This window comes from Rhinolophus ferrumequinum, chromosome 24, assembly GCF_004115265.2.
Source record: "Rhinolophus ferrumequinum isolate MPI-CBG mRhiFer1 chromosome 24, mRhiFer1_v1.p, whole genome shotgun sequence".
NCBI classification, from domain to species: domain Eukaryota; kingdom Metazoa; phylum Chordata; class Mammalia; order Chiroptera; family Rhinolophidae; genus Rhinolophus; species Rhinolophus ferrumequinum.
The window spans coordinates 6,911,636-6,925,686 of NC_046307.1; the positions used below are offsets into that span (position 1 = coordinate 6,911,636).

Sequence of the window (14,051 nt, forward strand, 5' to 3'; positions counted from 1 at the left end):
CCAGGAAGAGAGTCAAAGGGACCTCAGATAGTGAATGGGTCAAGGCAGTACGCTGGGACACTAAATTACTGTAGCAAACTAGAAAGCAAATTCTTGCCATTTCCCTACTCAGAACGAAGCTGACAGCCCAAACAGGGTTAGGTTTCACATGAGCCTGAGACCCTGGGAGTCAAAACATGAGAAGAAACAAGATCCTGCGTATCACATGTGAGACTGGCCGCGTAGGGCCAAGTCAGCTGGGTTAGGGCAGTCATGGTCAGAGAGAAAATTGAATAGCTTTCTGCAGGTGACTATCGCATGTGCTCCAAACTAGGGACTGTGACACTTTACCCAAAGTTCCTCTTTCCTAAACTGTTATTTCTGACTCTATGGAGAGGCATTAAGAGCTGCACAGATCTCATTTGGGCATCCTATAAAATTTAATGAGTGTAGCCCCATCTTTCCATCCCAGCACTCTAAGCGCGTTTGTGTGTGTGTGTGTTGGGTGAGAGAGAAGGCAGGCTTCTGCGTTGTTCCCGTGTTGACGTGTCATTTCGAGAGTGGCGTCCCAGTGCAGCGGAGAGACCTGGTTTCATATGCCAATCGGAGCATCCTCAGGCTCATGAATAATGGACGAGCCTGACAGGGGCTGCCTCACCTGCCTTTGTTGCCTGCTGTAGACGAAAGGAGACATGGATCTCTCTGCTTTGCCAAATAACAACCATCCTGACAAATTCCTGCAGCTTGACGTGAAGTATTTAATGAGGAACTCGGCCCTTCTTCAGGCCAGCCTGGTGAGGTTCCCAGGGGGCAGTTATCCTGCTGCACAACACTGGCAAAACCTCGTCTACTCACAGGTAAGACCTGGGAGCACATAAGGATGGGGCGTGAGGGGCTCCTTTCTTCTCGCTGTCTGCCATCTCATCATCCGTGCAAAAGGAAGGTTACAGGGAACACGGGACAAAGTAGCTGCTCACTCTTGCCATAGAGAAAAGGCCTTTCTTCCTGAATGTAAGGCTCTCTGATCACTTTATAAGATATGTGGATTCTCCCACCCATTCATTTCCCTCCAAGCACTAGCTTCTCGGCGGCGTGTCCTCATTTTCAAGTTTGCCCAGCCCTCCTTTTACTCCATTCCTTCAGGATTTTCTAAACCAATTGTTACATTTGCAAATAAGGCTCCTGGATTCTAAGCACAAAGCATCAGATACCCCCATTCAGACCGGCTCCCTTTCATTTCATGCAGAGAAGAGTCAGACAGCAGAACAATGGAAATTTAATGACAGAAGGAAAAAAATACAGAGGGAACTCTCTACCTTGGAAAGGTGTGAGCTATTATTTTCAGTACTCTTATTTTCCACAAGTGCCCACGTGGACAGGACAGACTAATCAGACCCTCCAGCCCCACGCAGACTTGATTTCTTGCTTTCTTCTTTTGCATCTTCCTTCTTTCTGCTGACCAGAAGAGAAGAATAAAACTGTGATGAGTTCCATGTGCTGGAATGAACATAAAGACCCTGACTATTGCACAGCTCATGAAACAGGAATAATCTTTGTTTTAAGATGTGAGGGCTAATGGGGGTGAGGGTTAGTCCCTTTAGAAACAGGAAGAAGCATTTCATTTCAGAACAGATGTGACTGACCTACAAACCCCTGCAAGTCATTAAATCCTTTGGAGGGGTTCAAATTCCCTGAACAGAAATTTGTTTTCTTTTAAGAAACAGTTGCTACTCATGAGTCCCGGTGTAAAGTGACTCCTTTGTGGTGCGTTTTGTGGGTTCCTCGGGACCTTTATCGTGAGATCATTCAAAATCAAATATACTCGAATGATTATGTAAGTGTTTCCTCCACCTATAAGGGTTTTAATTTATTTCCATGGTAAGGCAGCCCTAGTGTGACAACTGATTTTTTTAAAATGTCGCATCTTTCCCATTTGTAATCCTCAGAACGCTTCCACCCATTCATACTCACTTTTTGGGTTATGGTTTTTGTGTTTTGTTAAGTTTTAGGCTAAACTCAATGAAATTCCTCCTTGTTATTCCTTATTGTTTATATCATAGCATAAAAGGATTCCAAAATCAGTTCAGGAAACCTTGGCTCTCCTACGCTATAAGGTTTAGTCTAAGAAAACATTTCCAGTAAATTCCTTTGAGTTTGGAACACATCGCTCTAACATCTTTTGTTTGGTGCCGGAATTGATCGATTTCCTTCATGTGGAACTTTACAGTTGCAAGCTCTGTTGAATGTTGTTCCTAAACCTGAACTAAACCCAAATTTTTAAAGGGCATCTTTTTCGACAGGTTCTAATGGGTGGAAATAGTTTTCAAGGAAAAACCAAGGAGGTGAAAATCTGCTTCCTGTGTCTTTGAATGAGTGGTTGATAATTATAAACTGCAGATAAACTTGATTTCATTATCCTTTTACCCTAAAAAGAAATATTAAATGACCAAATAAAGGCCCACCTACTGTTGAAATAATGCATGGAAGGGGAAGTAAATCAATTACAAAATCAGATCTTTGGGTAGGTGTGGTGCAAATTATGAGTAACAATAATTATATTCACTACTTCAGATTGCAGTATGTCAATAAGTAGTTCTCTCATTGGCTGGGTCTTGAAATCTGGGAGTGATATGTTCATTGGATAAAACATAACTCTAAAATAAACGGACGTATGAAAGTTTTAAGTAGCTGTAATGACACCCTGGGAGAAAGCACTGAATGTACCAGGTGTGTTGGGATGTTGGCATATGTACGGTGGCAGCTGTCAGGTGGTTCTTAATTGAAAACCCTCACTCTGTTGGGGAGACAGTAAGCCAATGGCAGGAATATTGAATAAAGAGGTTAGAAACTTGATTCCTTGTGTCAAATGCAGAGGAAGGCAGTTTGAAAGACATCTATTATGGCCTTCATCCAGTCCATGCCACAGTATTTCCACTTGCAAAATTAGGATATATTCATTTTACATATTTCCTTAAAAGTGAGAGCAAATAAAGTGATGTTAAAACAATTGAGAAAAAGGGTTTCCTAGAAGAATACAAGATTATGTATTATTATCATTTGCCAGTATTTCAAAGTGTGTTGAAATTATCCTTTCCCTAGAATGTGGAAAATAACCAATAACCTTGCTTGTATTTTTAAATTTATCCTGGGGATGGAAGGATGTGGGGTGTGTGTGTGTGGATGGTGGTGTTGGAGGATGGACTCAGTACATCTGTCAAGCTATGCAGTTGATTTTATGCTAACCTGAAACCCACACAAACTTTGGAGCTGTGTCAGCTTATCCTTTGGCTTCACACCACCCAGGTGCATGGTGGTTGGGACTCAGACTACCTCATAGAATGTCAAAGGACTTAACCTATTAACATTGCCTTCAAAATTGGTGGTAATGCAGCAGTTAAAACAAAGATCCTCTAGAACCCAAATATGATATTGAATTCTTAAATATATAATACGTGTCATATTTATATCCATGATTGATATTTTAAGCTTTTTTAAAATTCACAATTTCACCTTCAGAGGAAATTCTCTCTGCCATATTTACATGAACTAAGGCAACATGGTGCATAAAGAAAAGTGAGCCACTGAGGTTCTCAGCTGTGTCCTGGAAACGGTCATGTCCCTTCTGTGCAGATACACGGATCACCCATATTTGCAGAGAGTACAAGCAAATATTTCTTGATCCCACTAGATTTATACTCCTTCTTCTTAAATTCTTTCACTAGAGACATAAAGAAGCTTCACAATAAATTTCATTTATAGTGCAATGGGCAACTTTTCTCCAAAACCTAATGTTTCTGGTTGTTAAAATTATTTGGGGCATGTATCTGATGAAGGCATTTGGAATTGCATTCCAAATATTTCTGCCAATCCCTTTATACAACGAGGTAATGACAGGAAAAGACTGATTTTTTTTTGTTTAGTTTAAATGATAAAATATGTATTTTTAGACATTGTGTTAGACCTTGTTTTTTTCTGATTAGCAGTTAGACTTCAGAATCTTGTCTGACTAATCTCTTTGTTATGTCTTTTCCTGGCTTCCATCACGTGTGTTTCAGAACCCAGGAGCATTGCATACCAAACCTGTGAGCTGGAGCAAAAGGCCAAGGGTAAGAGGTTGTTCTTCCCTTGACTTCTAGGCAGTGTCCTTTACTGGGTTTATTTTCTCATCCCCTTTCCTCACTTGGATGTTTTATGCCCATGAAGAAGACATGGATTTGGTGAGTATCTAGCGAGGCTCTGCCACAGTCTTTCTGTTTAACATACAAACTATATATATAGATATGTAGATATAGATATAGATATTTCTATAGATATAGATATTTCTATAGATAGATATTTATATAGATATTTATATAGATATAGATATATATAAATATATACAGATCTATAGATATATAGAGCTATAGACATGTAGATGTGTATATATACATATACATATACATATATACATATATATGTATATATATAAAATTCTTCCTTTCTGAATGGGAAAATGAAAGACACAGCAGTCACCCTTCCAAAGTAATTTTGAGACCCACTGGGAACAATTTGTGTGACCTCCTTCCTTGAAGGTGGGGAAACTTGATTAAACCATGATTCTGCTTTGTAGGCGACCTCCTGACGCGTTGTTCTCTGTAGGCCTTGGCTCCACCCTCTAGGAGACTCCCCCTGTTCATCCTTCTCTTTTGCCATATCAGAAATTGGTCCTCCTTCAAGGCTGTGTAGGCCTTGCTCCTGCTCATGGATATTTGGAGGCCTAGGGTTAGTATTGTTTTGTTTTTTAATTTCAAACAATCAAAAGCTTTTGGGTGCAGGTTTCTTTGGTAACACATATCTTGCAAAATTAGTAAGCTATTTATTAATGTAATCTCATCTATATACTTGAAATCAGTTCTATACATCAATAAACACATCTAAAGTTCTTTGAAGGCATAGTTCTCTACTAAGCTTTCATGCTGTGCTTTTCTTTCTTTTGACTCAATGGCAACCACGTGGAGGCTGTCAGGAATAATAGTTATGAAACCACACCCTTGACCTGCGTTACCCTTGTTTCCCCAAAAATAAGACCTAGCCGGACAATCATCTGTAATGCGTCTTTGGGGGCAAAAATTAATATAAGATCCGGTATTATATTATATTATACCCAGTCTTATAGTAAAATAAGACCGGGTCTTATATTAATTTTTGCTCCAAAAGACGCATTAGACCTGATTGTCTGGCTAGGTCATATTTTCAGGGAAACACGGTACTTCATTGAGCTGAGAAATTTTAATGGGCTTTTTTTGGCTCAATGTTTAAAAAAAAGATAAGTCTATGTCTTAGTATTTGGGGTCTATAAACAGATTTTAACAATAGAAGGCATCAAATTTCTAGACTCTTTACTCTTTTTCATTTCTTCTTGCAAACTGTCCAGTTCTTTACCTAATCTCATCTCTTTCTTGTATTACGCCAATGCTTTGATTCCTGTACTATCATTATATGTACATAAATGCTCTGGTAATTTATAGGTATTTCTTCTAGAGCTATTTCTTCTAGGTGACTAGATACCAGTGGCCACAGATGATATTTATGCCAAGTGTTTTTCATTGTATTTTGTGAATAGCCATCATTCCAGTCTCTGATATCACTTTATCCCTTTCGACTTCTTGACGGCTAAGCCAATGCCATACATTTGTGTAATTTCAAGATACCACTTTCTATTTTAGGGAAGGTAGGCCAGGATACACTATAATGACATACCCCACAGAATATCAGTAACTATAAAGAAAAAACATTTTTGCTTATGAAAAGTCTGAGGAGCTGCAGATGTGTTTGGAGGTAGCTCTTTTCCAAGCTATAACTCAGGGCTTCATGTTCTTTATTCTGGGGCTCTGCCACCTCAGAACCCTTGATTACAGTGGCACAAGTGAGGAAAAGTGGGGTCAAAAATCTTGTGTGAGATTTCAAGGCTCAGGCTTGGAAATGGTCTCTGTTATTTTTGTCTACATCTCATCAACTAGAAAAGAGCTGGCCCCAGTTTAAATTCAAGAAAGACTGGGAAAGGCAGTTATCCTACGTGCTCAGGAAGAGAAAACAAAATTGGTGTGCATTTAACCAGTCACCACAACACCCAGCTCTCGTTTGTTTATATTTGCCTGCTATATTTTTTTATATTCATTCACTCTCATTCTTTCTGAGTTCTTATATTTATAAATATCATGTTATATAATTGAATTTAACATTTAAACTGATCTGACAATCTCTGTCATTTAAATAGAGGGTTTAGTCTATTTACATTTAATGTGATTATTTCTAAAATGTTTCTTATTTTCCTGAGGCTTCCTCCCTCCTATAGTCTTTGTTTCATTTTTCTTGTCTTGTTTTCACCTTTCTCTTACTTTTTATCTGTAGCTCTACTGAATTAAGCAATACATTTTCCTCTGTTTTTTAGTAATATCTCTATCTCTCACTGAAATTTCTTAAAGCGTCCTCATCAAAAAATATCTGTTAAACTTGTTAATGTTCAGTGTTTTAGTTGTCTCTTATTTTAATACACAAATTATTTCTATTTTACCATAAAATTAATGTGTGCTTAGATCTACACATATATTTATCAGTTTTCTTTCTTTCTTTCTTTCTTTCTTTCTTTCTTTCTTTCTTTCTTCCTTCCTTTCTTTCTTCCTTCCTTTCTTTCTTTCTTTCTTTCTTTTTTTCTTGCTCAGCATTCCTTTTTGCATCTGAACTTTCCTTCTGGTATCAATTTTCTTGTGCTTGAAATACGTTTTTTTGGAGATTCCTTCTTTATTGGCCTATTAATTGTATGTGCTCACTGTTTGTCTAAATATGTCTTCTATTTCACTCTTTTTACTGAATAATAGTTTACTTATACATAAAAGATATAAATAATAATTAAAGTGTATAAACAAGAAATGGACTAAGTAATGGTTAATGCTGAAAAGTCAAGGTAAGCTTTGAAATATTACTTTCCTTATATAAATATCTTAAAATATAAATTATTTTAGAGTCTATATAACTAAAATAATGGAATTAATGTTGAGTTTTCCTTTGCTTAATATAATCTATCTAAAATGTGGATGAAGAGTTGGAATCAAATACATGCTTTTTTCCTTTCTTAAGCTTTTTGAAAAAATTTTCAAAATACCAATGAACCTCAACCATAATTAGCGTTTTTATCCAGCCATCAAATTCTTAATAAAGTTTTCTATTAATTTCCTATTCACATGTCTTTCAGGCATGAAATTGTCATGCAATCCAAAAATAAATGGTACCATGTTCTAGGAAAAACCTCAAACTTTCAAGAATGTGCTTTAGAATTAAGGGCTTGAATGTTCTTTTTAGAATATAGCTCTGATTATTTTGCTATTTTTTGTATATTAGTTTGTCAAGGTTCTTATACATTGTAATAGAGTACATTATTTTTCTTGATCCCTGAAACTATATTTTCCTCATTTATAGAGGTTTCTTATTTAAGAAGTTCAAGGAATAGTCTAGCAGGCAAGAAAACTGACAATACCAATTTATCAATGTCAGACGAATTATCCCTCTTCAGAGATGATCAAAGATGTCTAGCCTTAAAGAAAAAAAACTTGAGTCAGAGTTATGCTAATCTAAAACAATCTAAATTTCATATCAAATTGTTTTTCCTCAATTCAGAAACATTTTTATGAGGTCATCCATCTTAAGACAAATACTAATTCAAGATGATTTATTATTTCAATGCAAACTTCAGTATTATAGACTATAAATTGATTTTGAGCAGATCAACAACCTAATAAACTCAGAGAAGATCTCCACGTTGATCTCTACTTCTGTAAAAAAAAAAAAAAAAAAAAAAAAAAAAAAAAAAAAAAGAACACCTAAGGCCAAAGAAAATGTGAATGGTTTTATTTAGGTATTTTCTGGGGGGAGAGAGAGGATTACCAGCCATTTCAGAAGGAAACTATATGTAATAGTACCTTACAGCTTACCTTATTACACAATGCATATAAATTACACAAATGCATATTTAATGTGAGCTACATCTCCCAGTAGATGCTGACGGGATCAATGTACGGATCATAAATAAGACTTAGAGGAATACTAACTGTTGTTAAACTTTCTCTGTTTAAGGAGACTGGAATATGTGAAACACATATATTGAAAAATTCCTGTAAATTAATAAAATTTACCATCAGTTTTTAAGGGCTAAACCAAAGTTTTCTTAGAATTAACTTATGTAGAATTTCTCCCCCTTGATGCCCCATGATAAATGAGCCACTATTCTATAAGCTTTTTGGTCTTTGTCAATTTTATTTGGCCAATGAACAAATTATAATTAAAAAATTTTCTACCTTCATGATAGTTTTGCAGTCAAAAGAAAAAAAAAACAAAGCAAAGGTCAAATTGAAGGTCCAACTAGCTACAGAAAACACACATTGCATGATTCCGTTGATATAAAATACAAAATGAGTCGAAACAGACCTACGCTGTTAAATTAGGGGTACTGGGTATCCTTGAGCAGAGGGATGGATAGTGATTGGAAGGGAGCATAGGGTATGCTGATAATCTTCTATTTTGTGGGAGAATTTTAGGTTTCTTTGGTTTGTGAAAAATGTATCGAGCTATACATTTATGATATGTGCACTTTTCTATATACATATTATGGTTCAATAAAAAAGTTTTTAAAAATGTGAAAGTCAATACTAGAGCCATCTACTAATAGCCAGCTGGTCTATAGAGACATACAGGAGTGCAAGGCAAAGTTAGTCCAGTTCCCCAAGCTATCTGAAATAGGAGTCCCAAGAGAGTTTTCATGAAAGCCAAAGTGTATCTATAAAATGCCTTTTAATTTTGATTTTGCTGGATTAATTCTTATCAATCATGGAATGCACAAACAGAACAAAGTAAAATGTCATTAAATCTCAATGTAAGTGAGCTGGAAAAAAATGGTTTTCTTCAGAATTCTACTGTTTGAATTAAAGAACAGGTTCTTTCTCTGTAGTTGTAAAATAGCTACTGAATGATTACTGAAGATGAACAAGATTACGGGCAAAGAAAGAACTCAATGATAGGATTCTAGGTCAAACTAGATTTTAGAATCCTTTTCTCATTCATTGTCCTAATCTGTTGAGTTTCCGGGCAGAATCAACAAATTCTCAGGTACAGTTATTTCCCATTATATTCTCTGCCATCAGTGACCCAGTGGTAAGAGAAGCCTTCTCTCTATGCCTCCTAACAGAGAGATAAGAAGAATATAACTGCTCGACGAATGAGGGGGTCCACTGTGGAGGGTGCTGTCGCTGTAGATATACCCCCACCATCCCTGTCATCAGTTCTGAAGAATAACCCACTATATGGTGACATAAGTTTGGAGGAAGCTATGGAAGAAAGAAAAAAGAATCCTTCATGGACCATCGAGGAATATGACAAGCGCTCCCTGCACACAAACCTTTCTGGGCATCTGAAGGTACTCACGGCAAAGAACCAGCTTCTTCAATTGATGAGGGAGATAAGTTAAATAATCCTAAAAGACATGAGAATTAAGTGGACAGGCACTCTTCACGAGGCACAAAATCTGCAGGTTTCAGGTCATTTGGCCTCTGGCTTCCCTTTCTCTCTCCTCATCATTATTTGTGTTTATTTATTAATATTTGTTTTGAGTTTGACAATTTCTGCAATTACTGGCATCAGATTAGTGTAAAGAGGAAGAAACGATGTGGCACAGAAGAAAGGTTTACCCAGAAGGTAAATGGTTTTTGAAAATTGATTTGCCAGATTATGTATGTTTTCCCCTGGTTTTATGGTCATTTATGTTCATGAATACTTATGACTCCTTTAGTCGACATGAATTCAAAAACATTTATTAAATGTTCTGTCTTCAGCACTATGCAAGGCAGTTCTCATCAAAGATCATTTTATTTCAAGCCCACTCACTGCTTCAAGATTGCAGATTGCCATTTTGGACTCTTTCCTGTCTCAGTAACAAAACAAAACAAAAGCATTTCAACACAGGAAAAGTATGCAATGAACTCATTCACCCAGCGTAAACCCAACTGAAGTTTTTCTTTCTATTTTTTCCCCCTGGTGTCACCCATCACATAGAAGATTTAGAAATACCTGCAAAGCAGGGAGAGTGGCCCTCTGTTTTCTTCATGCACTGGATTCCTACCCAGGCTTGGCTTGGCCTCTGCTGCCCTGGGGCCAGGAAGTCCTGACATTTCCAGGTACCCTTCATTCAGCCCCATACCTTAAGAACCTGGAGATTTTTTTCTTTTGAAAGGGACAGCTTTATGTCCCCTTCAAATCTTACACTTTTTAAAATCTCAAATATGTACTACTTGAAATATCTTTCTGTCTAGCGTCTTGGAAAGTTCTTAATCTCCTAGTATACTTAATGTATCTCCTTCTTAATGTAGCCTCTTTTCCAGAGAAGTTTCCATAATAGATGCTTCCCCATAAGCAACAATAATCTTGTGCTTTTTATCAGGAGTCTCCAGATCAGGACCTCTAGGAAGGCACCTTCTACAAGTGGGGAAAAACGTATTGATTTATTTCACAAACATTTCTTGACTGTATGATAGAGTCTCTTCTATTCTCTTTGTTGTTTACATGAATGACTAGGGGACTCTAAAGATGAATATAACTGTCCCTGCCCTCAAACATTTCCTCTAACTGAGCAAAGTAACGAATGACAACTACAGAATAAGATAGAGGAAATGACAAGATGAAGGAAGGGGACAGTGACAGTAATGATAGTACAAGTGATATCCAGATTCGGAAGAGGACGAAATCACATTGGATTATAAAAAAGCTTTCACAAACAAGTTAATTTATGGTGGGCTTGAAGAATGTATACAATTCCAAAAGATAGAGATGGTTTGCATGAGTGGGGAGGCTCTTCTGTCAGGAGTAGCAAGACAAAGCCACAAATAAAAGGACGTGAGAGAGTCTGTCAGAACAATAAGCACTTCGGTTTTGTTGGAGCTACAACTGAAGAACTAGAATAATGGGAAAATAAGGCTGAAGAGCAGGCCAAAAGAAAACGTTCGAATGTAAGGCTAAGGAAATGGAACATCATTGGCAATGAGGGGTCATTTTTTTTGTTGTTGGACAATTCCATGAGTTATGTTTAGGAAGATCAAACAAGAAGATGATGGATATATTGCTTTACTAAAACAGGGTCTGTCCCCTCTCCACACGTGCCGCTCACTCACCTCAAAGCAGTGGCCCCTCAGGTCACAGACCCGTTTACACCCTCATGATGCTATTCTTCAGCACTAACTTCTGTTGAGGGATGCTCTGGGAGTTATAACTTTTGTTTTCATTGTAATTTCTTCCTGTACCTCATTGATTCAACTGATTTCATCACCATCCCTATCCATATCTCATAATTAGCAGACAGAGCCCTTAACGTATTTTCTGAAAACTTGTCACCATTTACGGGCTGTAAAAGTTCCAAGTTCCTTTGGCCACTAAGTTGCTGAGAGTTTATATCGTGTTTCCCCGAAAATAAGACCTAGCTGGACAATCAGCTCTAATTTATCTTTTGGAGCAAAAATTAATATAAGACCCGGTCTTATTTTACTGTAAGGCTGGGTCTAATATAATGTAATGTAACGTAATGTAATATAATATAATGTAATATAATATAATATAATACTGGGACTTATATAAGACTGGGTCTTGTATTAATTTTTGCTCCAAAAGACACATTAAAGCTGATGGTCTGGCTAGGTCTGATTTTCGGGGAAACATGGTAAGTAAGAAAGGAGAAAAGAAGCCCCCTACTTAGTTACCAAGCAAGCTACAAGCAGAATGGAGAGGATGGTCTCCACTGTGGAAGTTCTTACTGGAGAATGGAGGCATTAACCTTGCAGGCACAGGGCAGGCCTCTGATGAGGATACAAACAAAATAAAGGATGAGAGGAAAGTAAGCAAGGATTTTTAAATAATCCTTCTGCACAAGTCATCCAGGTTTTATTTTAATATTTTAGTTTTTCTAAAACTAGGAAGTTGAAACTAGTTGCAATGAGACAGGAGAATTGTATTGCCGTACCCAGAATCCACCCAGCTCCCTACATGCGTGCACGTCGCTCTCTAGCCGTGCATCCCTAAGTCTGAAGCTAGGCCATTGACTCCTATGGCTGGCTGGCCATGGAAACTGGCTGACTTTAAGTCCACTTAGACTAGAGAGTCAGAGAGAGGGTGGGCAGCCGAGCTGCAAGCCGTTGCAATAATCCAGATGAGAAATCATGACGCCGGAAGTGGGTCTGTGGAAACAGAGATTCAGTGCTCACCACACATTTGTTGTATGCTTACTTGAGCACTGAAACACAGCAGGAGATAACAGAAGAGAACTTTTTTTTTTAATGTGTGGACAGTAGAGTTTGCAGGTGATTTATTGGACCTAGGAGATGGGATTGAGTTGAAGACAATTCTGCAGAAGTGAAAGAAAATGAGGCACGGGAATAGGAGCTGATATGGGGAAGGATATATATTGGGTCCTTTCTTTAGGAGGTCAAACAGTGCCAAAGTTTCTGCACATTGAACATACCGTAGCCCACTCTAAGGGAGACCAGCAGCCTGAGATGCGTGGAAGGGACCCTTGACTCTCAGTCTTACTACTCCTTCCATGGCAGTCAGCTTCTGGATTTACTGAAAAACTCACTAAATATGTTTATCCTAACCATGCCGATCAAACTGCTAAGGCTCATCTAAAGCAAGGCATTTTAATTTTTTTAATATTTCAACTCACTAACCTGATTGACATGCACTATTTATGAGATGTATGAGACACTAAATTGGCTAAAACGTGATAGAAACACTCATGTGTTTCTGAGCCTCCAATGTGAGCAATTTAGTCAATAAATCAGGCAGGTCTCCCCATGAATTGTCACACAGACCTACAGATCGGAGCTGCCCGGACTCCTGGTGGATCAGGAGGCTGTACCTGCCCATGTGTGCTCTTCAGGGAAGCCTAGCCTCTCTTACTTGAGCCGTGACACATAAGCCTCACCCAGGACATGGTGACTGTGACGATGGACCTCCAGTGCCTCTGACAATGTTTTGTTTTGCAATCTCAATTAGTCTGTCACACTGATTGATCCTATTCTCCATGTAATTTTCTTCTAGGAAAATCCTAATGACCTACGGTTTTGGTTGGGAGACATGTACACGCCTGGTTTTGATACCTTATTGAAAAAGGAAGAGGAACAAGAAAAGCATTCAAAATACTGCCGTATAGGTCTGATTTTGCTCCTCGTGGCCTGCATCTTGGTTTCCATAGTGACTGTTAGCACTTTTTTCACCTAAAGAAACTGCCACAGACACAGCCACTTGAAATTTCTTAAAAATCTTTGCAAATAAACATTTGCAGAAAAACGCGTTCGTGCAGTGTGACTATATTGTCGATTGTACAGTTAAAGTGTAATTGTCTTGTAGGAAGCAAATTCGCTTGAGATCTGCTGGCTTTCTCTACTTTGTTCTCTGAAACTTGTGTAAGAATTCCAGTCTGAGCTTTGTCCTTTGGGAAGAAGGACTTCTGGGGATCAAAACCACAGAAAAGTGACTATATATAATCAAAAGTAAACACTTTGATAGAGAACAAAACAGCACCAATAATTGTCACCAGTTTTGTCTTAATGCTCAAACTATATTCAAACTTTTGTTTTTAAAAGTTTCCTTCTCATCTCACCCCCTTGTCCTCACTAGGAAAGTTTAGCAGATCATTTTTTGGCCAACTGCCAGGTATATAGGATAAAAGCTTCGGATTGGATTCATGATGTTTTATCTTCCTTTATTGCTGTGTAAGCCAGAAAAAAAGGGGAAAGGGGGACTTTCTCAAACATATTGTTATTTTCCCAGTAATTCTTTATAATACCTCACTTTTGTGTTGCAATTTTAGTAGACCTAAACTTGGACAGGCCATAGTTGTAATTAATTACCTTTAGATCCAACTGTGCTTACTAATTGGTCCAAATTGGCTAGTGTGACCCCTGGTGGCAGTCAGTAAGTATATATCACCAGCCATGGCCAAGGAGAAGGGCCCTAGAAAAGCAGCGGGAATACTTCTAAGAAAACAGGGTTTGAATCCC

At 37.8% G+C, this 14,051-nt stretch overlaps 1 protein-coding gene across 2 annotated transcripts; it reads left to right on the forward strand.

The window, feature by feature from the left end:
• Positions 1-671: 671 nt before the first annotated feature.
• On the forward strand, positions 672-13,269 carry MINAR2 (membrane integral NOTCH2 associated receptor 2). 2 transcript variants are annotated; one of them, XM_033097098.1, is made up of 4 exons: positions 672-836; positions 4,035-4,085; positions 9,197-9,424; positions 13,090-13,269. In XM_033097098.1, exons 1-4 carry the CDS (start codon positions 672-674, stop codon positions 13,267-13,269), a joined length of 624 nt encoding a protein of 207 aa, XP_032952989.1. The 2 variants fall into 2 exon arrangements, with proteins under 2 accessions (XP_032952989.1, XP_032952990.1); XM_033097099.1 differs by lacking the exon at positions 4,035-4,085.
• The last annotated feature ends 782 nt before the right edge of the window (positions 13,270-14,051 follow it).

Excerpts from the sequence above, each read along its gene's own strand:
- MINAR2 (XM_033097098.1), top strand. The coding sequence starts at position 672 with ATGGATCTCTCTGCTTTGCCAAATAACAACCATCCTGACAAATTCCTG. Across the intron at positions 837-4,034 it reads AAAACCTCGTCTACTCACAG|AACCCAGGAGCATTGCATAC; the intron begins GTAAGACCTGGG and ends CGTGTGTTTCAG. Across the intron at positions 4,086-9,196 it reads GCTGGAGCAAAAGGCCAAGG|AGAGATAAGAAGAATATAAC; the intron begins GTAAGAGGTTGT and ends GCCTCCTAACAG.